We start from the raw sequence: 24,987 nt of genomic DNA, 5'->3' as shown, positions 1-24,987 counted from the left end.
AATACTCTGATGTTTGCTTGTCCCCGTCATTTGATTGTCATTTTCTCTTAAAAAAATAAAACAGAAATGCAAATATATATATATATAGTTTTGGAAAAATTAGCAAACAGTTAAAGCTTTGTTAGTGAGAAATTGCAGTAATAAGAGTATTGTATTCAAGATATTTAATGCCATAATGAGGGAACAGGTTGGGCGACCTCTGCTCCAGCAAAAAGGAAATGGAGGAAGAAGAAATGAAGAACATTAGTTTAGATACTCAGACTTTATTGGAAAAAATGTTTTGGGTGTCAGGTTATTGGGACAATTTAGTAAGTATTTACAATCAGAGTCCCCTTAGAACCTATAATATGTGTATTGGGGAATAGAGAAGGGAGTCAGTTCCCAATGATGATGAAAAAAACTACTAAACTTAGCGAAAAGTGATTTTATAAACTCGATCACATCAGATGTTTCCACAAAGAAGGAATGGATCATAGATGTAAATAGTAATTTATAATATGAACATGTTTATTATTGTAGTATAGAGAAGTTATAGACATTGTTCAGACATGGAGATTGTGCGCTGAAAGTGACTGTAATGAACGGCAGATCGCTGAGATTGGGACTTAAGAAGAAGAGGGAGGAGATATTTGTGGTATTTTTGGGTTGGAGGGTTGTAATACTCTTGTACATATAGTCAATATATAAATATACAACAATGTGAAAAGTTCGATGCACATGGAATATTGCTTTTTATTATATTTTTAGAAAACAGACGTCTATTAGTTACTGTATATATTAATTCTTATGTCACTTCTAACTTGGTTTTCCTTCCTTGCTTACTTGCCTTTACTTTGACTGTCTGTTTTGTGTTTTCTGGTTCAATTTCTTAAATATATAATTTCTCCCCATGTGAATTTTTCATAGTGGTCAAAAAATTATAATTTTCGGTTTCTTCCCTTGTGAGTTTTGTGATGTTTAAAAAGATGCCATTTGTATCTAAAATATTTCCCTCATTCTAAACATGTCAAGGCTTTCTCCTCTGTGTGAATTTTTGGGTGATTAAGAAGATGCAATTTATCTACAAAATGTTTTCTGCATTCTGAATATGAAAATGATTTCTCCTCTGTGTGAATTTTTTCATGTTTAGAAAGACTTGATTTATGTGCAAAACATATCCCACATCCTGAACATGAATATGGCTTCTCCCCTGTGTGAATTCTCTGATGTGTAACAAGATGGGATTTACTTGCAAAATATTTCCCGCATTCTAAACATGAAAAAGGCTTCTCCCCCGTGTGAGATCTCTGATGTGTAACAAGATCTGATTTTTGTTTAAAACATTTCCCACATTCTGAACATGAATATGGCTTCTCCCCCGTGTGAGTTCTCTGATGCGTAACAAGATCTGATTTTTGTTTAAAACATTTCCCACATTCTGAACATAAAAATGGCTTCTCCCCAGTGTGAGTTCTCTGATGTGTAACAAGATCTGATTTTTGATTAAAACATTTCCAACATTCTGAACATGAATATGGCTTCTCCCCCGTGTGAGTTCTCTGATGTCTAACAAAATGGGATTTATGTGCAAAACATCTCCCACAGTCTGAACATGAAAAAGGCTTCTCCCCTGTGTGAGTTTTCTGATGTATAACAAGATGTGATATTTGTTTAAAACATTTTCCACATTCTGAACATGAAAATGGCTTCTCCCCTGTGTGAGTTCTCTGATGTGTAACAAAATGTGATTTATGTGCAAAACATTTCCCACATTCTGAACATGAATATAGCCTCTCCCCCGTGTGAGTTCTCTGATGTATAACCAGATATGATTTTTCTTTAAAACATTTCTCACATTCTGAACATGAATATGGCTTCTCCCCAATGTGAGTTCTCTGATGTCTAACAAAATTTGATTTGCGTGCAAAACATCTCCCACATTCTAAACATGAAAATGGCTTTTCCCCTGTGTGAGTTCTCTGGTAACTAACAGACTCTGAAGAAAAGCTTTTCTCCCCTGTGTGAATTTTTTTATGGAGTTTTTGATATTCTGAAATTGAAAATGGCTTCTTTGCTGTAAGAGCACTTCGTTTTTTAATATCTCTTTTGTGACATTCATTTTTGTTAATAGTCTGTGATGAATCAGAGGGTAAAACTTGTTTAAAAAAAACAGATGATACATCTTTGCTGTGAAGGGATGATGGTAGATATGGAATAGTGGCATTCACTTCAGTTATATCTTGTGTAATATCAAGGTCATCTGATTTGAAAATTGAAGAAGTCAGTTGTGCCTCTAATCTCCTGGTACAGTCATCTGCCAAAAATAAAAATAATTTTTAATAATATTAAAATTAAGGATATCATTTATAAAATAGCTTGTAATGCCGTTACCAATGTCCTCGCACTGTCCCGCACCCTCTCCCAAGCAGGGATGCCGGCATACTTACCCTCTTGGCCGCCCAATGGTGGCTTTCGTGTCCTTGGCCCTTGCTGTAGTCTCCCAGGGTCTGTGCACACCACAAAGAAATCCTGAGACTGCGCTTAGAGCATGAGCACCTATTCTTAAAGAGCCAATGTGCCCTAATCCGGAAGTGCCTTTCAACCTATGACTAAGAGGTGCTAGATGCTTAAGGCATCCCCCACTATGAGGGGTGCATGGGCAATGTGGTCTATTTTTACAGATGCGTTGCTAGTTGTCAGGTACCATTCAATTTGCAGAGTCTTATGCTGTGTGTGCTAACACGTGTCTGTATCCTAGTATCTGCTGTGCCCAGTGTACCTGCTGCATCTATTTATCTATAGCAGCTGTGCCTACTGTATCTGATGCATCTATCTGTACCAGCTGTGCCTGCCATCTGGTGCACCTGTCGTATTAGCCGTATCCGCTGCACCTGTATACACCAGCCATTCGGTCTGCACCCGACCACATCAGTGATTGTTGTATTAAACTCACGAGTCCTAGGGTCAGCGGTTGCAGTTCCAAGACTCCCTGGGGTAGCACCTGGCAGATGGCTTCACTAGAGCATCTGAGGATGAGCATATGCTTATGCTGGAAGATAAGGTAGTCGATTAGTTATGCCCCTCTTGGTTGAGTCAGTGCTGCTGCACAGTGGGCGCACTCCCGCTCGCATCCGCAAACATAATATGCCCAGGCCATGGATCTTGCTGGCTCCTGAACTCCTCAGCTCACTGGTATGCAGCAAGAGATGGTCTGTCAACAGGAACAACAAAACTGGAACCGGACCTACTTGCAGTAGTGTACACCTGCTTGCAAGTCTTGACACCTTTGGTTCTCGTCTATCTGCTCCTCTGTGGTTTGGCAGCGACCCCCAAGCAATGCAGGAGATTTCTAAATCAGTGCTCCTTGCACTTTGAACATTTGTCTCATTAATTAGTACCAGACTGGGCCAAAGTGGCCTTTATGATATCACGCATGACCAGCGAGTCCCTTACTTAGATTAAGCCATTATGGGAGAGAAGTTATCCTTTCGTCTTGGAACTGCAAACCTTCCAGGGGGTGTTCTGCAAGGTATTTGATGAACGGGGTCAAATTTCCTCTGCAGCATCTTTGCTCCTTAGACTTTGCCAAGGAATTCTTTTCCGCACCTTCTACTCCAAAGTAGGCTGGAGTAATGTTAGGTTTCAAGAATGTTCCCCAGAGATAAACAGTGAGAAGCCATTGTTGCACCTGGCTCCTACCTCATGACCCGCGGTTCCATGTGAGTGAATGGAGGGAGATCATGTGAACCTGGCAAAGCCTTATCCGGTGGACAGTCACACCACAGAGGGATGCTTATTCTGTGGAGATCCTACTCACCTGATCTGTTTCTGTCCTTTGAAGCCAGGAAAAGTCCAAGCTTAGGCTCTGTTGGAGAGGATATCCTAAGTGAAAACAAGTCCTGTCCGTTTTTATCCATATCTGTGTCGTATCCTGTGGCAGCACCCAATTTACTGAATCGGCCTATCTGGACTCCGGTTCCCCCGGGAGCTTTGTACAACAGGCCAATATGGTTCAGTAATAGATTTCCATCCAACGACTTCAAGCTCCCATAGCTGTGTTGTCCGTGGATGGAAAACCTTAGGCTATCTTGTTCGGCACTAAGCAAGCTGAGCTTTGGGTGGGGGGGATGCTCTACTCAAAGGATCGCCTTCCACTTGCTTGTAGGGGTGTCACACCCACTGCTACTGGGTCTGCCATAGCTTCAGGCTAATGATCCTGTCTTGGACTGGAGATCCGTAAATGTTCTCAGATGGGGCAGTCCTGTTATGAAAAATGTATCTTTCCAGTCTGTCCTGCCCAAACACTAGTGAGAACCCTTCAGGATGCTCATGGTAGCTCCAGTAAGCATGTCTAGGGTACCACCTGGAGAAATGTTTGTGGCAGAGGCGGAGAGGCAGTGTGTGTTATAGTGGGGTCAATCCTCTAAGCTGGTCGGTCAGAAGATAACTTTGCTTAACTCGCAGAACTACTGGTGGCGAACACTGCATAAAACATTGTGGAATTTGTCTCAGCTTATCTCTTGTGTACCCGCAATAAGACTCCTAAAAAGACCCCTAAAAAGCTTCCAGCTGGATAACTACTACCTCTACCTGTGCCATTCGCTCCTTGGCAAAACATATCTATGGACGTAATCACTGACCTGCCGATATCCACTGGTTACTTTGTATAGTAACAGTTGACAGATTCTCTAAAATTTCCCACTTGACTCTGTTGTCCGGTCTTCCTTCTGTTCCTGTGATCACCAAGCACTTCATCCAGCACATCTTCCCCCTACATGGTTTGTACTTTACACGCTGTGATATCAGTACTGATATCGCTAGCGAGCGTACCTGGACCCGTCGGTTGTGCGACACGGGCAAATCGCTGCCCGTGGCACACATCACTAACACCCGTCACACGGACTTACCTTGCCTGCGACGTCGCTCTGGCCGGTGATCCGCCTCCTTTCTAAGGGGGCGGTTTGTGCAGCGTCACAGCGACGTCACACGGCAGCCGTTCAATAGCATAGCAGAGGAGGGGCAGAGATGAGCGGGCGGAAGATCCCGCCCACCTCTTTACTTCCTTATTGCTTGTGTATGCAGGTAAGGAGATGTTTATCGTTCCTGCGGTGTCACACATAGCAATGTGTGCTGCCGCAGGAACGACGAACAACATCGTACCTGCAGCAGCAACGATATTAAGGAAATGAACGACGTGTCAACGAGCAACGATTTCACGTTTTTTGCGCTCGTTGATCGTCGCTCATTGGTGTCACACGCTGCGATGTCGCTAACAGCGCCGGATGTGCCTCTAACGACGTGACCCCGACAATATAACGTTAGCGATGTCGCAGTGTGTAAAGCACCCTTTACTCTTCACAATTGTGTCCGATTGAGGTGGCCAATTCACATCTTGTTTCTGGAGGTCTACGTGTAAGCTGCTGGATGTCACCTTGGACTTATCATTGGCCTACCATCCGCAGTCTAACAGCCAAGTGGAGTGGGTCAACCAGGTCCTTACAAATGTCCTCTTCCTGTAGTTATCACCTCCAGCAACCCTGTAGCTGATGTTTTTGTCAAGGGGTTTCCCCAAAGTCTCAGTGGAGATCATGCCCTTCCTGGAGCAGTCCTCCATCAGGATGAAAAGGCATGAGGATAAAAGATGTCTGGATTCTCCTATGTTCCATCCCAGAGACAAGGTGTGGTTCTCTTCTAGATATGTCTACCTCAAGATGCATTTCTACAAGTTGGGTCCCCGCTTTATTGGACCCTCCGAGCTGCTTTAAAAGATCAATGCTGTGTCTAATATGTGGACTCTTTCGGCCTCCTTACAGATTCCCAACTCCTTCTATGTGTCTCTCATCAGGCCTGTCATCCTGGGCCGCTACTTCAGAAATCCTGGTACCCTGCCTTCACCAGTCAGTGCGGGAGACATCTTTGAGGCAAAATGCATCCTTGCCATGAAAAGCTGAAAGGTAAAACCCTCTTTTTGGCATACTGGATGGGGTTTGGTCCTGAGGAAAGGTCATGGGAGCCCAAGGAGAATATTAATGCGTCTCTTCACCTGCAGAGATTCCTTTCAGGCCTGGAAAAGGGGAAGGCATGAGAGGGGAGTACTCTAATACTGTAACGGACGTCCCAGCACGGTCTTGCCCTTTTTCCCCGGCACACTGTCGCAGTATCGGGACTCTGTGGAGCAGCACCTGTGGCTACATTCCAGCACAAACCTATCCTCACCATCAGAGGCTCTAGTGAAGACGAGGTAGTTGCTTAGTTATGCCACTCCTGGTTGAGCCAGTGTTGCGGCCCAGTAGGTCCAGTCACACTCGCACCTGCGAGCATAATATAGCTAACGAAATAGCAACTTATATAAATTGTTTACTAAAACAAAAAACATTTACAATCTAACAGTAGACCTCAGAGCAGGGGACCAGTAGATCATGATGTTCAACCCTCTTTGTTCATTTTGTCTCCCGTGTATTGGAATAATAAGCCATCAAATAATATTTTGTAGGCCAAAATTATACCAAACTGCTACTTCATCAGTGGAAAAATGGAGGTTTCCACAATGGTTGTAGCTGAAAGACTCATGATTATAAAGAGATATGGCTTCTGTAGAGTCAAAACAGTCATTTAGACTAAAGCAGAATACGGTAAATGCTATTTAATGACTATATGTTGTGGTATCACTATTTGTTTTAAGAGCATCAAATGCAATGTTTGATCACTTCTAATTCTTTTACATTTTTGGTGAATTTCAGGTTTTTTGGGTTTTTTTTTAAATAAATGCAAAACAAATCAACTTAACATTACAGCTAATATAAAGTAGAATATGCCACAGAAAAAAATCTCAGACACTGGGATCAGATTAAGCATTACAAAGGTGTTATCATGTAAAGTGACAGATGTCAGATTGGAGAAATGGGGCCTGGATAGGAGCAGAAAACTGGCTGCAGTGGAAAGCGATGAAATAAGAGCGGTTTTGGTACTAACTACTATAGAGAAAAACTGTGACTAAAGACAATAACACATCTACTAAAATGATTGCACTACACCACGACAGCCTTCACTGTCAGTGATTTAGTAACTAGAGGTGACACATCTGGAATAATTAGAGTATGTGGCTCGGGGGCTCTCGGCAATCCAAACTATTGTAGGGGCCAATATTTTCTGTCTGATCAGATTCTAGAAGAAATATTAGACATTTACTTTCTGCCTCTCAGACTCAACAATGGACGACTCCAGTACAAGTTCTTATATAATGGACATTTGTAAAATTCAGGGAAATATCCAAGCGGAGGAAGGACTTCAGCAAACTGTGCACAAAAGAGTAAATTGCCAACTACTTTATCCAGCCATACTAAAGGTTAGGAACTCCAATGGATCATTCTCATATTATAAAGACCACAAGGAAGCGGAAAACATCCTTATGTCAGAACACGACAGAAGCCGGGTAGAGGCTCAGGAGAGGAGATCTAATGAAGGAGGAAATTACAGAAAAGGCTCCCCTACAGGTCCAGGAAGAGAGGGTGGACAACACAGCAGGCAAACACAACCTGAGACCAACGGAGAGGGGAATCGAAGTCCAGCTCAGCAACCCAGCCCCAGACCGGGCTTCAGGGAGCAGTACTCTTGAGAGCCACCAAGACACGTGATGACTCTTGAACTGACTTTTACTGGTTCTTATCTGTTCCCCTTGACCAAAGAGGGAGAGCGGGCCGAGAGGGGAGGGCCGGTGTGAGGGGGACGGAGAGAGAACCAATCGTTTTTCCTACCTTCGGTGGCGGGGGAAAGGAGAGGATGAGAGGTTCTTCTCCTACTTCCTCTCTTTCTTCTCCTTCCTCTTCTTCTTCTTCTCCTTCTTCTCCTTCTCCTTCTCCTTCTTCTCCTCCCCCTCCTTCTCCTCCTCCTCTCTCTTTTTCCTCTCCTCTCTCTTCATCTTCTTCTCTCTCTTCTTCTTCTTCTCTTCTCTCTTCTTCTTCTCCTCTCTCTTCTTCTTCTCCTCTCTCTTCTTCTCCTCTCTCTTCTTCTTCTCCTCTCTCTTCTTCTTCTCCTCCTCTCTTTTTCTTCTCCTCTCTCTTGTTCTTCTCCTCTCTCTTCTTCTTCTCTCTCTTCTTCTCTCTCTTCTTCTTCTCCCCTCTCTTCTTCTTCTCCCCTTTCTTCTTCTTCTCCCCTCTCTTCTTCTTCTCCCCTCTCTTCTTCTTCTGCCTTCTTTTCTTCTTCTTCTGCCTTCTTTTCTTCTTCTTCTCCTCTCTTCTTCTTCTCCTCTCTTCTTCTTCTCCTCTCTTCTTCTTCTCCTCTCTTCTTCTTCTCCTCTCTTCTTCTTCTCCTCTCTTCTTCTTCTGCTCTCTCTCTTCTTCTGCTCTCTTCTTATTTTCTCTTTTCTTCCTCTCCTCTCTCTTTTTCCTCTTCTCTCTCTTCTTCTTCTCTCTTTTCTCTGCTCTGCTCTGCTTCTCTCTCTCTAGATTATTTTTCAGATCTAAATACAGCGGATCCGAATGGGTTGAAAGGAAGGTCCCACAAAACCAGGACTAATCCAGCAGATGAACTCTCGCTAAGGTTCTACTATATACGACATACTGTTTTCATCCTTGCATAATACTTAAGGTTGTTGTGATTTACTCGGGGGGAAAAAACATAGAATTTGTTTATCAGGGGGGTGATTAGGGAGACTCATATTTTGGCCAGGAAGAAGGGAAGTCACTAACATGGCAAAAATAGCCGAAAGTTCCTTTAAAGGGAAAACCTGTTCTGTTGTTATAGGATTTATATTTTTCATATGTTGTATAGGGGTTTATTTACGAGTTGGGGAAAAGAAAGGTCATTCTGGAGGAACCACTTGTGAGGGCATTGTTGACAGTCGTGTCTCTCTTACAGTCGAGGTCTTGAAGGGCAGTATCGACAAGAGCAAACCATTTAGACAAACATGGTGCAACTGACAACGTGGAATGTTAAGGGCCTAAGATCACCTAACAAGCGAGCAATGATACTAAGACACTTGAAAAGACTAAAAACTGATATTGCTCTATTACAAGAAACCCACTTAGGGAGGGAAGATTTTTTCCGCATGAAAAAATACTGGGTGGGTTCAGTATATGGGGCAGCGGCACAGGGAAGGAAGGCGGGCACAATGATTTTGATAAACAAACAGCTTAGCCATGAAGTGGTGGCTCAGGAAGAGGATGATCAAGGAAGATGGCACCATTTAACAATTACCAGTCCAGCGGGAACACTCAGTATATATAATGTTTATGGTCCAAACTCGAAACAGAATCAGTTCCATGACACCATAAAAACCATAATTCTCTCAGACAAGGAACCTAACATCATAGTGGCGGGGAACTTCAATGCAGTGCCAGACTCAGCGGAGGACAGAAGCAAGGGAGAAGGTGAGATGGGACACGGGGACAAGGGCTCAGCCCACAGAGAGGTTTCATTGGAGGATGTAGGACTAAAAGACATTGGAGACTAACTCACCCACATGACAGAGAGTATACGCACTTCTCTCATCCACATAACAGTTGGTCTCGTATAGATCAGATTTGGTTTTCTTTGGAACTGGCAAACGGTGTGCAAAACTGCATGATCGAGAGCATGGTGATCTCAGACCACAGTCCGGTGAGAGTGGGCCTTAGAGAGAAATTCAAGAGAGGATCAGACATTATATGGAGATTCCTGTCGTTTCTCCTCAGACAGGACAATTTTCACAGGATAATAAAGGAATGGTGGGAAGAGTTCTCAGAAAATAATAAGGAGCATAGGGCGACCCCAGTATTATTCTGGGAAACGGCGAAAGCGGTCTTGAGAGGGCATCTGGTGGGGTATGCGGCCATGGTCAAACGAAAGACGAACGTGAAATACAACTTTCACAGCGAGGCAGTGCGACTAGCGTATACTAATTATCTGGCAGTCAGATCTACCACGACAAAAGATAGGTGGTTGGCGGCCAAGAGAGACTTTGACGAGTGGGCAAAAAAAAGGAACAATTATTTTGGTCACATAAAGAGGCTGATCTTCATAGATTTGGGAATAAGGCGGGGAGGATGCTGGCAAATTTAGCAAGGGGCAACAGAAAGATGACGGTAATCTCTAAAATGAAAACAAAGGGTGGAGGGGTGACATCGGATCCCAAGGAAATTAATAAGTTGCTGGGAGAATATTACAGAAAGTTGTACGGGCCAGGACATAACGACATGACTGATGAGGCGGAGTGGCTAAGACAAGCCCAACTACCCAGCTTAACGGAGAAGGAACTGGAAGCCTTAAACGCAAATATTACAGAGGAGGAGGTTTCAAAAACAATTCGGGAACTTAGTACTAATAAGGCTCCAGGGCCCGATGGTTTCAACAGCGAATTCTATAAAGCCCTCAAGGATCTGATCTCACCGGACCTAACTTCAGTCTTTAATGCGATTCTGGGGGGAACAGAAATCCCTAAAAATGCCAATATAGCATACATTAAATTAATACCTAAGGGAACCAAGGACCTGGACGACCCTTCGAGCTATCGGCCCATTTCGCTCATCAACCAGGACTTAAAAATAATGTCTAAAATCATGGCTGATAGATTGGCCACGGTCTTACCTAGGTTAATTTCAGAACATCAGGTAGGGTTTATAAAAGGGAGAAATGCGGTGACCAACATTAGGAAGACGATTTTAGTGGTTGACGCAGTTAGATTGGGGCGCATGAAGGGGAGGGAAAGTCCTGCATTAGTCACACTCGACGCTGAGAAAGCGTTCGACAATGTTAACTGGAGCTGGTTAGACAAGGTGATGGAGGCCGCGGGGATCTTGGGTAAGATGAGACTCTATATTAACAGCCTAACTCAGGAGCAAGGATCCACACCCCGGGTTTTTTGTCCGACGTGTTCCCCCTGATGAAAGGGACGAGACAGGGATGCCCGCTATCCCCCCTATTATTTAACCTGGCAATTGAACCCCTATCAAGAGTGCTGCAGAGTCATAATAGTTTCAAAGGGATCAACATAAGGGGAGCAGAAATGAAGATAGCGCTCTTTGCTGATGACGTGATTCTATTTATGGAGGACCCTGGTGCGGACCTGCCCCGGACACTTAGCATGATAGAAAAATTTGGCGCCTTTTCAGGTTTTAAATTAAATAAAAAGAAATGTGAGCTGCTATTCCTGAGCGGGGATCAAGGGCCAGCTGGGGGTATCTTAAGTGAGGGGCATGTGAATGGAATTCCGGTAGCACAATCATCAGTCAAATACCTGGGAGTGCATGTAGGAAGGACGGTGCAATCAATTTATAAAATGAACTATGGTCCACTGATCAGAAAAATCATAAATCAATTGAAGGGCTGGAAGGGACTACCCCTGCCATTATTGGCAAGATGTCACCTCATAAAAATGATGAGCTTCCCTAGGCTGCTGTACCCCTTCCAAACGATTCCATTATTGTTAACACTAAAGGATGTCAACAGACTCAACTCAGCATATGCAGATTTTATTTGGAGAGGAAGGAAACCCAGAATAAAGCTACGTACGCTGATGAAGTCTGTGGAGGAGGGAGGGATAAATTTCCCGGACGTCAGAGGGTATAACGTTGTGTGCATCATGAGACACGTGATTGATTGGCTGAGAGGAACGAGTAGACACTCGGATTATGGTATGGAACTCAAGTACGTAGAACCATGGGATCTGACGTCTGTTCTTCACTCCCCATTGTCCAAGGTTGAAGGTCACATAAGAAACTCCGTTATATTCCGAGACACCATGTTGGCCTGGAGATTGGTAAGACGGAAATTGGGACTTTCATGGAAGGTATCAAAATACCTAAATCCTTGGGCATCACCAAACTTCCCCCAGGGGAGAGAGAATAAACTATTCCTCAAATGGAAAGAGAAGGGCATTAGGAGAATGATAGATGTTATGAATGTGGAAGAGAGAAGGTGGATGACAGGTCGGGAAGTGCTTGATAAATACAACCTCAATGGCTTCCACATTATTTAGTACGAACAATTGAAACATGGAATAATTAGAGGGCTGGGTGAGATTGGAAGGGAACTGAACAAGAGTATGATTGACGAGCTTATGGAAGGCAATGTAACAAATTTAAATGTCTCTCGAATATACCGAACATTTAGAGGTGTGCTAATATCCCGGGAAGATAGTCGTACACTTTTAGCATGGAAAAAACAACTGAAAGGGCAAGAAGTGGTGGAGGTCATACTGAAAGGATGGGTTCAGATGCGGAAACAAGTCACCAATGAGAGCTGGAGAGACACCCAATTTAGGATATTACACAGGGCAGTTTTGGGTTTCAACATACCGGGCAGAGAGGCACGGTGCCCTAAGTGCCACAAAGAAAAAACAGACATGTTACATGGCTTGTGGGAATGCAGGACGATAAAGAGGTTCTGGGATCAAGTCAGAGCACTAGCCCAGACAACATGGAGAATTTCCTGCAAATCAGAGTTAATGGTGTGGATTTTTCACTTCTTTGAGGGTGGAGTTAGAGGGGGACTGAATCCTCAGGACAAAAAGACATTTGCAATCATACATGACATAGCCATGATAGCTAAAAGGTGCATCCTAAGGCACTGGATACAGGAGGAGGCTCCATCCACAGGGGAAGTCATTGGCGAACTACATAATCTTTTGAGGATGGAGAAACTAGAAGCAGAAAGGGACAAAGACAATAAGACTACCAAATTTTTTAGGAGGTGGAAAACTTTTATTGAAGTTTATTTCAAACAGGAAGAAATAAACCATTTAGTGGCACCTTTTAGGCATACGGAGTGGTACCTTCTGAATGAAATCCAGGGCAGCTTGGGAAAGTTGAGGATTACTTAGCGGGGACTAAGGTGAAGGATAAAGTTAAGATGGTATGACATGATCAAGGCACGGCATCAACATTAGAAATATTAAAGAATGGCACAGGGGCTCAAGGGTTTGTTTCGTGTATGTTATGTTCGAATTTTATAATTTTGACTTATTTTATGTCAATGTAAACTGAAAATCATACTTCTTATGATACGATATTGTATAGAATTTGTAAAATCAATAAAAATTGTTTGGAAAAATTCAGGGAAAATATCTTCTAGGCTCTTTAAGGCAAATATGTCAGATGTTTAGGTGTTAATTACTATTTTTTTTTTCATTCTAATTTAATTTGGAAATCATGTGGGTGGACTGCCCGGCCTCCATGTACCCACTGTGGGATAATTCTAACCTCCCTCATATGTTACAGTTACCCTGTGCTGAACTTTGGATAAAAACGCCCGTATCAGCACAGTCAGCAGAAGGGAGAGAAGGAAGATCCATCAATAAGATTCTAGGAGGTCAACAGCATCATTACCCTGAACTTTCTCATAGGGGAGCCACCATGTAGATTATATTTTTCTTCCCAAGATTTTCTAACTTGTCTGCACATTGTATGTATGCTGTCATTTGGCTTTGCAGATTAGAGATCTAAGGCCTAAGCTACACGGAATAAAAATCGGAGCGAGTGGAATGTGATAACACATTGCATTCCACTCGGACCAATATTAACCTGTGTGCCAGCACCCATGAGCGATGATTTTCTCAGCCCTAATCGGACCGAGAAAACAGTCGCAGCATGCTGTGGGTGCAATGCAATCCTTGTTTCTCTCACACCCATTCAAGTCTATGGGGCGAGAGAAAAATCGCACTACACTCACATTACACCAGTGTAATTTGAGTGCAGAGCGAGAATGGCAATAGCCGGCAACGGAGGAGAGAGGGAGATAATTTCCTCCCTCTCTTCCACAGCGCCGGCCCTCCCCTCAGCGCTGACCCGCCCCTCCTCATTGACGGCCCGCCCCCCCCGCAGCTGTGGTTCGATTGCATGATCGGACCTCAATGACACTCGCATGACACTCGGCTCCCGCTGTGCTGCGAGCGTGAGCCGAGTGTCATGCGAGGATCGCAGTAGTCCCCGTGTGGCCCTGGCCTAAGTGTCAACATCTTATAATTTCAAGGGATAGGGTGGATCTTACCTAAAAGATCTGGCTGAAACAGATCTCACTCCAACAGAAGGGCGTCCAATGCCCAAAATAATGGGGAGAAGTTTGGGTAGAGGAGCATGTGGTGATCTAGCAGCAGAATGGTGACCTTTTGATATGGCCGGACTACAACCCTCATAAAGCAGCCACAGCCGGTGACTGAGAAGAATCTGTGACTTCTCTGCATTTAGTGGTCACTACTCACCTTGGTAGTCATATATAGTAATCTCCTCTTTACACCACTCATCATCCATCACATATGTCTCTATAGTATTAATATGGGTCAGATCTTCACCCTGAAACAAATATTGTAAAAGTCACAAACAGATGGAGACGTCTCATCTATGATCAGCTTTAATCCTCAAAGCCAAGTGAAACTTCTTCATTTCATACGTTGTGGCGTAAAAGGCAGGGCAGGAACTGAGTGCAGGCTCCTCAAAGGGACGACGGCCGTTTCGCGTCTGTGTACGCTTCAACTGGTCCACATGGAGAAACAGGAAACAACTCCTTAAAAGGAGTGCACCCAGTCCACGTCACTACCATTAAAAACATCAAGAAAATGTAATAAACTCAAGATAAATAACAACATACAGATAAAATGTCCAAAATAATTCTTATCGCACCCAATAAAATTCATTAAAAAAGGAAAAACAAAACATTTAAAAATACAGAGGCAGGGCAATGAACTATATGAATACAGATAGATCATTCCTGTCGTTCAGACCCAAATCACCCTGAGCTCTAAATTTTATTATTAGGCGTGATTTGGTCTGCAACAACAGTTTTTGCAGATTGCCGACCTGTGGAGGAAGACTAACCCTTTGTAGACCGGTAAATCGTAATGTTTCAGGATTGCCCCCATGACAAGCCCTAATGTGCTCAATTAACCCGGGGAGAACCTTTGCCTGTCAAAATAGAGTTAAAGTGCTCCTTGAAGCGTACATAGATAAACCTAATGGTTTGCCGATATAAAAGCGGCCACATGGGCAATAAATGATGTAGACCACAAATTTTGTTCTGCAAGAGATAAACTGTTTGACCGAGTGTGAATACTGGCCAATCCGAAGTGGATCGCAGGTTAAATGCAGATTGCAAAATTTGAAATTCCCACATCGGTAATTACCTGTTGGGCAATATTTATCCAGCCATGTACTCGGGCTATTCAATCTGCCTCTAACCAGCATATCCTTCAGGTTATTACACATCCGATAAGTGACCATGGGTTTTGAAACTGTCATATCTCTTAGGTCAGTATCCCTTTCCAAAATGTGCCAGTTTTTATATAGCACTTTTTTTTTTTATAGTGTCTTCAAGGGGGCCAAATTTTAAATTGAAAATAAATCTCTTACCAGGTTCTTTCCAAGATTTATCCGAAGCGGGGCATGAAGGTCTGGAGATAGCTTTTTCATATGCGGCATCAATAACGGAATCTGGATATCCTCTAATTTTAATCTTAGTTTCAAGTCGATAGCTTGTTCAACGAAAGTTTTGTTATCATTATTGACCTTTCAAAGCCTCAGAAACTGGCCGTATGGTAATGCGGTTTTTGTATGCGTGGGATGAGCACTCTGAAAGTGCAGCATAGAGTTTGAAGCGGTTGGCTTTCTAAAAACTTTTGTGAAAATATTTCCATTCTGGACAGTGACATCAACATCCAAAAAACTTAAAGATTCACCACCAAAAAGAGATGTGAAGGTCATATTCATCGTGTTGATGTTATTTAAATGGGAAACGAATTCAGAGAACTTCTCCGATCTGTCCCACACGATAAATATGTCGTCCACATATCTTAGGTAGTGTTTGATAAACTTCAAAAATGGATTGGTATTCGCAAAAATGTACCGCCTCTCAAATATACCGAGAAAAAAATTCGCCATAGCACAAGATACGGGGGTACCCATTGCAGTACCCCCGCACTGTAAATACCATTTGTCCAGAAAGGTAAATGCATTTTTAGTCAAAATAAATTCCAACGTCTCACCTATAAATTCACAAAACTGGTCACTTCTCCCACTATTCATTACTGCTTCTTTAACCGCTTCAATGCCAAGGTTCTGAGGGATGCGGGTGTACAAACTTTCAATGTCTATTGATGCCAGTATAAACCCTTCTTGCCAGGTAATACCTTTTAATAAGGAGATAAACTCATTGCTGTCCTTCACATACGATGGAATATTAACCAAAATTGGCCGCAATAACCAGTCCACATAGTAGGATAGAGACTCAGTGAGCGAGCCTATACCTGCCACTATGGGGCGGCTCGGAAGTTTTTCCTTACATTTGTGTATTTTAAGTATACAATACCAGTAAGGTTTAGTAGGATACAAAGGAATGAGTTTATCTGCCTTGCTCCGGGAAAGGAAATCCAGATTTACATACTTATCCAGCAAACGTATAAGTTGTTTTTTGAAGGCACAGGTTGAATCTGACAAAAGAGGTATATAGGTGGATTTATCCATAAGTTGTCTAAGGGATTCTTGTACATAGTATTCCAGCGTCAGGAGGACCACGTTACCTCCTTTATCTGCCTCGCGGAATACTGTGTCATCCCATTTACACATAGTCTGGACCGCAACATACTCCCCCTTAGTTAAATTTGGTAGAAGGCTAGGATAAATCAAAGCCTCAATGTCCTTCAATGTCTTCAGGACAGAGTCTTGAAAGAGATCAATTAAGTTGCCTTGTGCTGCGGGTGGACAAAAATCTGATTTTACTCCCTTTTTAAATCTCTCCGATTCCAGAGCACCTACAATCGGAGAGACTATTTTCTCGTAATGGGACTCATTAATACTGAGCAAAAGTTCAGAGTCCTGTTGTAAGGCTAAGTCAAAAGCTCCTGTGCAATCAAAGGTACTAGTACCGGCAGCACAAGGCAACTGAACTTCTAGAACCACACCTGTACTTTTAGGTATTGAATAAAAATGCTTGTAGAGATGTATTTTTCTAACTGCTTTATATAAATCAATCCTAAAATCAACAAAATTGAACTCCTCGGGTATACAAAATTCCAGATCCCTCAGCAAAACAGAGATCATATCATTAGACAACACATGGTTGGAAAGGTTGATGATAGTGCAAGGAAAGATTTCTGAATTTAAACCGGGTTCTACTTCCTCCACGACACAAACCTTCTCTTGTGGCCTCTCCCTCTTATGCCTCTTCCTGAATAAGAGCTCGGTGATTTGGGTCTGAACGACAGGAATGATCTGTCTGTATTCATATAGTTCATTGCTGTCATGCTCCCCGGGTCCCGGCGCTGTCTGTCACTCACCGCTCCGATTCCCGGTCCTTCTGCCCGCGGCTGCCCCTCTCACTCTCCCTCCTCTGCGTCCTCCGTGCCTCCTGCCCGCTGGTCCCGGCATCTCCCTGCGACCCAGGACACTCTGTCTGGTCCCCCTGCATCTCCTGCACCGCTTCCTGCTCTGGTCTCCAGCATACGAGGGCGTATGCGCAATTAGGGCGCGCGTTCACTCACCTCTTCTTAAAGGGCCAGTGTCCCGGAAACAGGATATGGTCTATTAGGACTTCCTTTCCATGTGGGCGGTGCCTGATCAATGTGTTCCCATAGCTAGGTGTTCAGGTCCCTCTGTGTCTTGTACCCAGATTAACCCTCTTCTCTTCCGCAGAGCCCGTCTGCCATCCTGACCTGGTCCCAGAGTGCCGATTACCCAGGAAGTGTCCCGGTGACTGTTTGCTGAGGATCCTGCCATCTCTGTACCCGTCACCTGGACTTTACCTGGAAGCTCCAGCCTGCACGTCCCGCTGGATCCGGACCCCGTCGGCTGTGACTACTCGGCACCTGTACCCGGTTCCCGTCATCTGTCTTGCCTCCGGTTCCCATTGGACTATTAGTCATCTTCCGTGCCGATCTCTGAAGGACCCGTACCCCGTACTCCCTGTGTTCCGGCTGCCATGCATTTAGGCCCTCTGGTGGGGTGACCAGACAGTCCCTGTATAGGGGTTAGCTCTTGGTTGCCTCTCTGGGGGAGTCCGGTGCACGGTCCCGTGAATCCACCTCCAGGACGTTACAGTTTGATCAGGCCATGGATTCCGCTGGACCACAAGCGTCCCAGCTGGCCGGATTACAACAAGAACTGGTACGACAATGCGAGACCCAATCTCGCATGCTGGCCTTTATGTCGTCAGTTGACACCCATCTGAACAATCTCAAAGCAACAGCCACATCCCTGTCAGATCAGAATATGGCAGCGGCTTCCGTAGTGGCTTCAACTCGAGACTCCACCTAGCTTCTCCGCCCCGGTACGCCGGGGATCCCAAGACCTGTAGAGCTTTCTTAAATAAATCCTCCCTGCATTTCAAGTTGCTTCCGCACCTCTTTGCCTCTGATCAAGCAAAGGTAGCCTTTCTGATGTCCCATCTGGAGGGTGAAGCATTGGCCTGGATAAATCCCTTATGGGAGAAGGAAGATCCAGGGACTACGGACATCTGGGAATTCCTTGAGGCTTTCTGTAACACCTTTGATGAACCGGGACCCACCACCACAGCCGCCTCTTCCCTCCTCCGGCTACGCCAAGGAACCCTAACAGTTGGCCAGTATGCCATCCAGTTCTGCACGCTTGTCTGAGTTAGGGTGGAACAATGAGGCATTGACAGCAGTCTTCTGGGAGGGCCTCTCCGGTCGCATCAAGGACGAGTTGGCCGGTCGTGATGTTCCTCCTACCTTGGATGGTCTGGTCTCTCTAGCAACCCGGATTGATCTCCGTTTTCAGGAACGGTGCAAGAAAGTATCCCGGGAGAGACGACCGACAAGTCACGCCTCCACGTCGCAGAGGTCCACCGCACCTCAATCAGTGCCACCCGGCAACTCTACTCCCGAATCTATGCAAATAGATCGTCTAGGACAAGCTGAGCAACGCCGAGCATAGCGGCTCGCCAACGGTCTGTGCTTCTACTGTGGTAGTGGTACACACCTGCTTCGTTCCTGCCCCGAGGAGCCGGGAAACTGCAAAGCCTAGGGTTGGTAGGAGAGGCCACCCTAGGTACCGGAACCCTCTCGGACCCGGTTACGCTGACCGTCCAAGTGACAGCGGAGGAGACCCGGTTCACAGCAGAGGCGTACCTTGATTCAGGGGCAGCGGGCAATTTCATCCAACAGGCTACGGTGGACAAATACCGGGTACCTGTCATCCCGCTTTCAAAACCCCTTGTGATCGCTTCTGTGGATGGAAAACCCCTATCCGAACCCGTGTTGTTTATTACCAAACCCGTGGAACTCCGTATTGGCCCTCTGCATACCGAAAAGATTGCTCTATATGTCCTCCCGAAACTGGCTCACTCACTCCTGCTGGGCCTACCCTGGTTACGAGTTCATGAACCCGTCGTCAGTTGGCGATCTGGAGAAATGACCCGTTGGGGCCTGTCTTGTCACGAGAACTGTCTGCAGGCTGTACGGCTCGTCCATCAGTCTCCAGCACCGGAGTTCCTACCGGGACTGCATTCCGCATATTGGTCATTTGCGGACGTTTTCGACAAGAAGGAGGCAGAGGTGTTACCGCCACATCGACCCTACGACTGTGCCATTGACTTGCTGCCAGGCACTACCCCCTTCTCGCGGACGGATCTATCCCTTGTCCCCTGCCGAGACTCAGGCCATGTCGGACTACATTGCAGACAACCTGGCAAGGGGGTTCATCAGGAGATCCTCGTCTCCTGCGGGAGCAGGGTTTTTCTTCGTCAAGAAGAAAGAAGGTGACTTGCGCCTTTGCATCGACTACCGGGGCTTGAACCAGATCACCGTAAAGAATAAATATCCTCTACCTCTGATCCCGGAGCTTTTCGACCGGCTCAGGGGGGCCCATATCTTCACCAAGCTAGACCTTCGCGGGGCTTACAACCTGGTGCGTATTCGCCCGGGAGACGAATGGAAGATGGCATTCAACACCCGGGACGGGCACTACGAATACTGTGTGATGCCCTTCGGTCTCTGTAACTCCCCGGCTGTCTTCCAGGAACTGGTGAACGATGTTTTCAGGGATCTTCTCTACGTCTGTGTGGTCGTATATCTGGACGATATCCTGGTTTATTAGCCGGACATGCTGACCCACAGAAAAAACGTACGAGTCGTTCTGCAAAGGCTCAGGGAGAACCGTCTGTACGCCAAGTACGAAAAGTGTGTCTTTGAACGGTCGTCCCTTCCCTTTCTTGGCTACAAGATTACCGACACGGGCCTGCAGATGGATCCCGAGAAGGTATCTTCTATCCTCAAGTGGCCTCCTACCTCCGGACTGAAAGCCATCCAACGCTTCGCCAATTATTATCGCCAGTTCATTCCCCACTTTTCTGCTCTGACGGTGCATCTCTCCGCCTTGACCAAGTAGGGGGCCAATCCAAAAGACTCGTCACCTGAGGCCGACGCCGCTTTCTGTTCCCTGAAACGGGCGTTTGCCTCCTCTCCCGTTCTCCACAGACCGGAGTTGAACTGACAATTCATCTTGGAGGTGGACGCTTCCTCCTCAGGAGCCGGGGCCGTGCTCATACAGAAGTCATCCACTGGGAAGATGGTCACCTGTGGTTTCTTCTCCAAAAAATTATCGGCACCGGAACGCAACTACACCATCGGCGATCGGGAGCTCCTAGCTGTCAAGTTGGCTCTGGAGGAATGGCGGTACCTGTTGGAGGGTGCGGTATACCCGGTTATTATCTACACTGACCATAAGAACCTGGAGTACCTGCGATCCGCTCGTAGACTCAACCCGCGACAAGCCCGTTGGTCCCTGTTCTTTGCCCGGTTTGACTTCCAACTGCATTTCCGGCCCGCGGACAAGAACGTGCAGGCTGATGCCTTGTCCCGGTCCTTTATTCCGGTAGAGCAAGAGGATGAGACAAACCAGTCCATCATTTGTCCTAGTAAGGTCATACCGGTGGCTCCCGTCACTCTGGCACAGTTACCCCCTGGGAAGACTTTCGTCACGGAGAATGACAGACTAAAAGTCCTTCAGTGGGGGCATTCTTCGAAACTGGCCGGACATGCCGGTCAGAAGAAAACGAGGAGCGCTATTGTCCGTCACTATTGGTGGCCGTCTCTCCGTAAGGATGTCATCTCTTTTGTCTCCGCTTGTCCATCCTGTGCCCGGAACAAGATGCCCAAGCACTTGCCCTATGGTCATCTCCTGCCTCTGCCGATTCCCTCCGTTCCATGGCAATACATTGCCATGAATTTTATCATGGACTTGCCTTTGTCCTGCGGACATACGGTCATCTGGGTCGTGGTGGATCGTTTCTCGAAGATGGCTCATTTCATCCCCATGGTCGGACTGCCCTCTGCCCAGGAGCTCGCTGATGCCTTCATTCAGCATATCTTCCGGCTGCACGGCTTTCCCTTGCATATAGTGTCTGACAGGGAACTCCGTTCACCTCGCGCTTCTGGAGGGCGCTCTGTGAACATCTGGGAGTATCTCTGGACTTTTCCTCGGCCTACAGTCCCCAGTCGAATGGCCAAGTGGAACGTGTCAACCAGGCCCTGACTTCCTTCCTTCGACACTAGGTCAACGTCCATCATGACGACTGGTCCACGATTCTCCCTTGGGCCGAGTTCTCCCAGAATCATCACGTCAGTGAATCCTCCTCCAGCTCTCCCTTCTATGTTGTCTACGGTCTTCAGCCTTCCGTTCCATTACCGGTATCCTCGACTTCTGATGTTCCCGCTGCAGATGCCCTGTCCAAGGACTTCTCCAATATGTGGAGTACCGTTAAAACCTCCCTTGAACGTGCTTTCGCCCAGATGAAAAAACATGCGGACAAGAGACGCCTTGACCCTCCTCACTTCTCTCCTGGGGATTTGGTATGGCTTTCCTCCAAATACATCCGGTTGACGATTCCCCTCTTACAAGTTGGGTCCGCGGTACATCGGTCCGTTCAAGGTCGTCAAGCGGATCAACGAGGTCTCATACAAACTGCAGCTCCCAGCCACGATGCGGATCCCGAACTTCTTCCACGTCTCCTTGCTCAAGCCGGTCGTCCTTGGTCCCTTCTCCTCTGATGCCGGTACTCCACCTCCTCCTATTGCTGACGGAGATGTGTACGCGGTAAGAGATATAGTGGCCATGAAGACCGTGCGGGGTAAGCAGTTCTTCCTTGTTGATTGGGAGGGCTACGGCCCCGAGGACCGGTCCTGGGAACCCCGAGAGAACGTTGGCACTCCTCTTATACGTGACTTCTTGTCCCGGTTGTGGGGAGGGGGGCGTGAGGGAGGGGGTACTGTCACGCTCCCCGGGTCCCGGCGCCGTCTGTCACTCACCGCTCCGGTTACCGGTCCTTCTGCCCGCGGCTGCCCCTCTCACTCTCCCTCCTCTGCGTCCTCCGTGCCTCCTGCCCACCGGTCCCGGCGTCTCCCTGCGACCCAGGACACTTCGTCTGGTCCCCCTGCATCTCCTGCACCGCTTCCTGCTCTGGTCTCCAGCACAAGAGCATCGCGCATGCGCATTAGGGCGCGCATTCACTCACCTCTTCTTAAAGGGCCAGCGTCCTGGAAACAGGATATGGTCTATTACAGGTACAGGGTATATTAGGACTTCCTTTCCATGTGGGCGGTGCCTGTTCAACGTGTTCCCATAGCTAGGTGTTCAGGTCCCTCTGTGTCTTGTACCCAGATTAACCCTGTCTCTTCCGCAGAGCCCGTCTGCGGTCCTGACCTGGTCCCAGAGTGCCGATTACCCAGGAAGTGTCCCGGTGACTGTTTGCTGAGGATCCTGCCATCTCCCGTCAGCCTGTACTCGTCACCTGGACTTTACCTGGAAGCTCCAGCCTGCACGTCCCGCTGGATCCGGACCCCGTCAGCTGTGACTACTCGGCACCTGTACCCGGTTCCCGTCATCTGTCCTGCCTCCGGTTCCCATTGGACTATTAGTCATCTCCCGTGCCGATCTCTGAAGGACCCATACCCCATACTCCCTGTGTTCCGGCTGCCGTGCATTTAGGCCCTCTGGTGGGGTGACCAGACAGTCCCTGTATAGGGGTTAGCTCTTGGTTGCCTCTCTGGGGGAGTCCGTTGCACAGTCCCATGAATCCACCTCCAGGATGTTACAATTGCCCTGCCTCTGTATTTTTAAATGTTTTGTTTTTCCGTTTGTAATGAATTTTATTGGGTCTGATAAGAATTATTTTGGACATTTTATCTGTATGTTGTTACTTATCTTCAGTTTATTACATTTTCTTCATGTTTTTAATGGTAGTGACGTGGACTGGGTGCACTCCTTTTAAGGAGCTGTTTCCCGTCTCTCCATGTGGACCAGTCGAAGCGTACACAGACGCGAAACGGCCGTCGTCCCTTTGAGGAGCCTGCACCCAGCTCCTGCCCTGCCTTCTATGCCACACAGTATGAAATAAAGAAGTTTCACTTAACTTTGAGGATTGTGTGGTCCTCTTCTTTTTTCTGCAAGAACATTCTTTGGACGTCTAAATTCCTGCAGGACGAGCACTCCCCAGCCGTGAATGTCTGGCGTCCTAGTGATATTCCACCCGATTGTGTGACCCCCGCAAGGTAAAACCCAGTGGTGCAGGGCTACATCTTTATTTATTTCAGCTCTAATCCTGCCATTTCCACTGCTCTCATTACACAAGTATAAAACATATAATACTGGAGGATAAAACAAGACTGAGCACAAGACCTTCACAGCCGTCTGCACATCATAGAGAGATTTCATGACACCTTCTCTACACCTACCTGATGATCCTGAGGAACATCGGGATCTTCTTGTTTACAGTCCTGTGGGAGAAGAGGATGGGGACATCTCTCTGGTGTTGTCCTCTTACTGGATAGAACTGGAGGAGACACATACAGGGACTGAATTAATTCCTGACATACAGATAATTATAGGCAGTGTGTATTTAGTCCTGTCTATTACCTGGTGATGTGAGGGGCTGGGGAACCTCCATCATGACGTCCTTGTACAGATCTTTGTGTCCTTCTAAATACTCCCACTCCTCCATGGAGAAATAGACGGTGACGTCCTGACACCTTATAGGAACCTGACACATACAATGATACCGTCACCCCCGATCCCTTCATAGCATTACTGTATAATGTCCCAGCATTCCCAGCAGTGTCACCTCTCCAGTCAGCAGCTCAATCATCTTGTAGGTGAGTTCTAGGATCTTCTGGTCATTGATGTCCTCATGTATTGGGGGGTGAGGTGGAGGCCCCGTGATTGGGCTCAGGGGTCTTCCCCGTCCCTCAGACACAGGGGCCTGACAGCGCTCACTAGAGGTCTTCTTCTCTACTGTGTAATCCTGGTTATGGAGAGACACAGTAAGAAAACTCACTCCAGACATTTCCAGAGTCCTCACCTCTCCAGTTCTGTCCATCTGTTATTCCCATAGATAAGAATGGTGTAATGTGACGTCATCAGAATCTCTCACCTCTCCAGTAAGCCGGAAGAGGATCTCTAGGGTGAGGTGTAATATCCTCTCCGCCATCTTGTCCCTGTCCATATCCATCCTTCACGGGGCAATCAGGAGAATTCTCTTCTATAGAAGATCTCCACTGAGAGGATCCGATATTGTAGGGACCTGAATAGGGAGAAGATGACGATGTAACATCATAAAGAATCCGCTGTAATAATACAATTACTGGAGATAATAAGGGGAAACATATGAGGAGACAGAACGTTTAGATGTTATTCGCTTTCATCTCGTATGGACTGGAACATAAACTGAATTGCTTACTAAGACGTCTCCTCCGCGCTCCGAATCACAGTAGTGCGGGCGTCACCGCAGCAATCATAGGCGGATTTTGTGTGATCACTAATGAGGGTTGTGGGAAAAGAATTAAAAATAAAGTCTTAAATATAAAAAAATAAATCACAAGAAATCTCCTTCACTATAGGGAAAACCCTGAGAATATAACAAGATGGAGACGACATTTCCCAGTACAGAGGCCGGAATATCAGCAGAACGTATGTGACCGAGACAGATAGAGCCGCCGCCATAATATCTGAGGAGCAGAGAGAAGAACCTCCCCCGCCTCAAATAGTCTCAGAGCTGAAGGGGTTAATGCCCCCTGCTCGCAGAAATGGGGAATCT

The 24,987-nt window shown here is 46.2% G+C and overlaps 1 protein-coding gene across 1 annotated transcript in view; it reads right to left on the bottom strand.

Moving 5' to 3' along the window:
- Positions 1-486: 486 nt before the first annotated feature.
- LOC142312311 (uncharacterized) overlaps positions 487-24,987 on the bottom strand; it is a 112,990-nt gene continuing 88,489 nt past the window's right edge. The window contains exon 5 of the mRNA XM_075351240.1: positions 487-1,770. Coding sequence (XP_075207355.1) covers positions 993-1,770 — 778 coding nt within the window. The 3' untranslated portion in view covers positions 487-992. The remainder of the gene's footprint in view (positions 1,771-24,987) is intronic.

Source organism: Anomaloglossus baeobatrachus, chromosome 5 (genome assembly GCF_048569485.1).
Source record: "Anomaloglossus baeobatrachus isolate aAnoBae1 chromosome 5, aAnoBae1.hap1, whole genome shotgun sequence".
Taxonomy (NCBI): Eukaryota; Metazoa; Chordata; class Amphibia; order Anura; family Aromobatidae; genus Anomaloglossus; species Anomaloglossus baeobatrachus.
The sequence above is the reverse complement of the archived record's forward strand: the minus strand, read 5'-3'. Positions and strand labels throughout refer to the sequence as shown.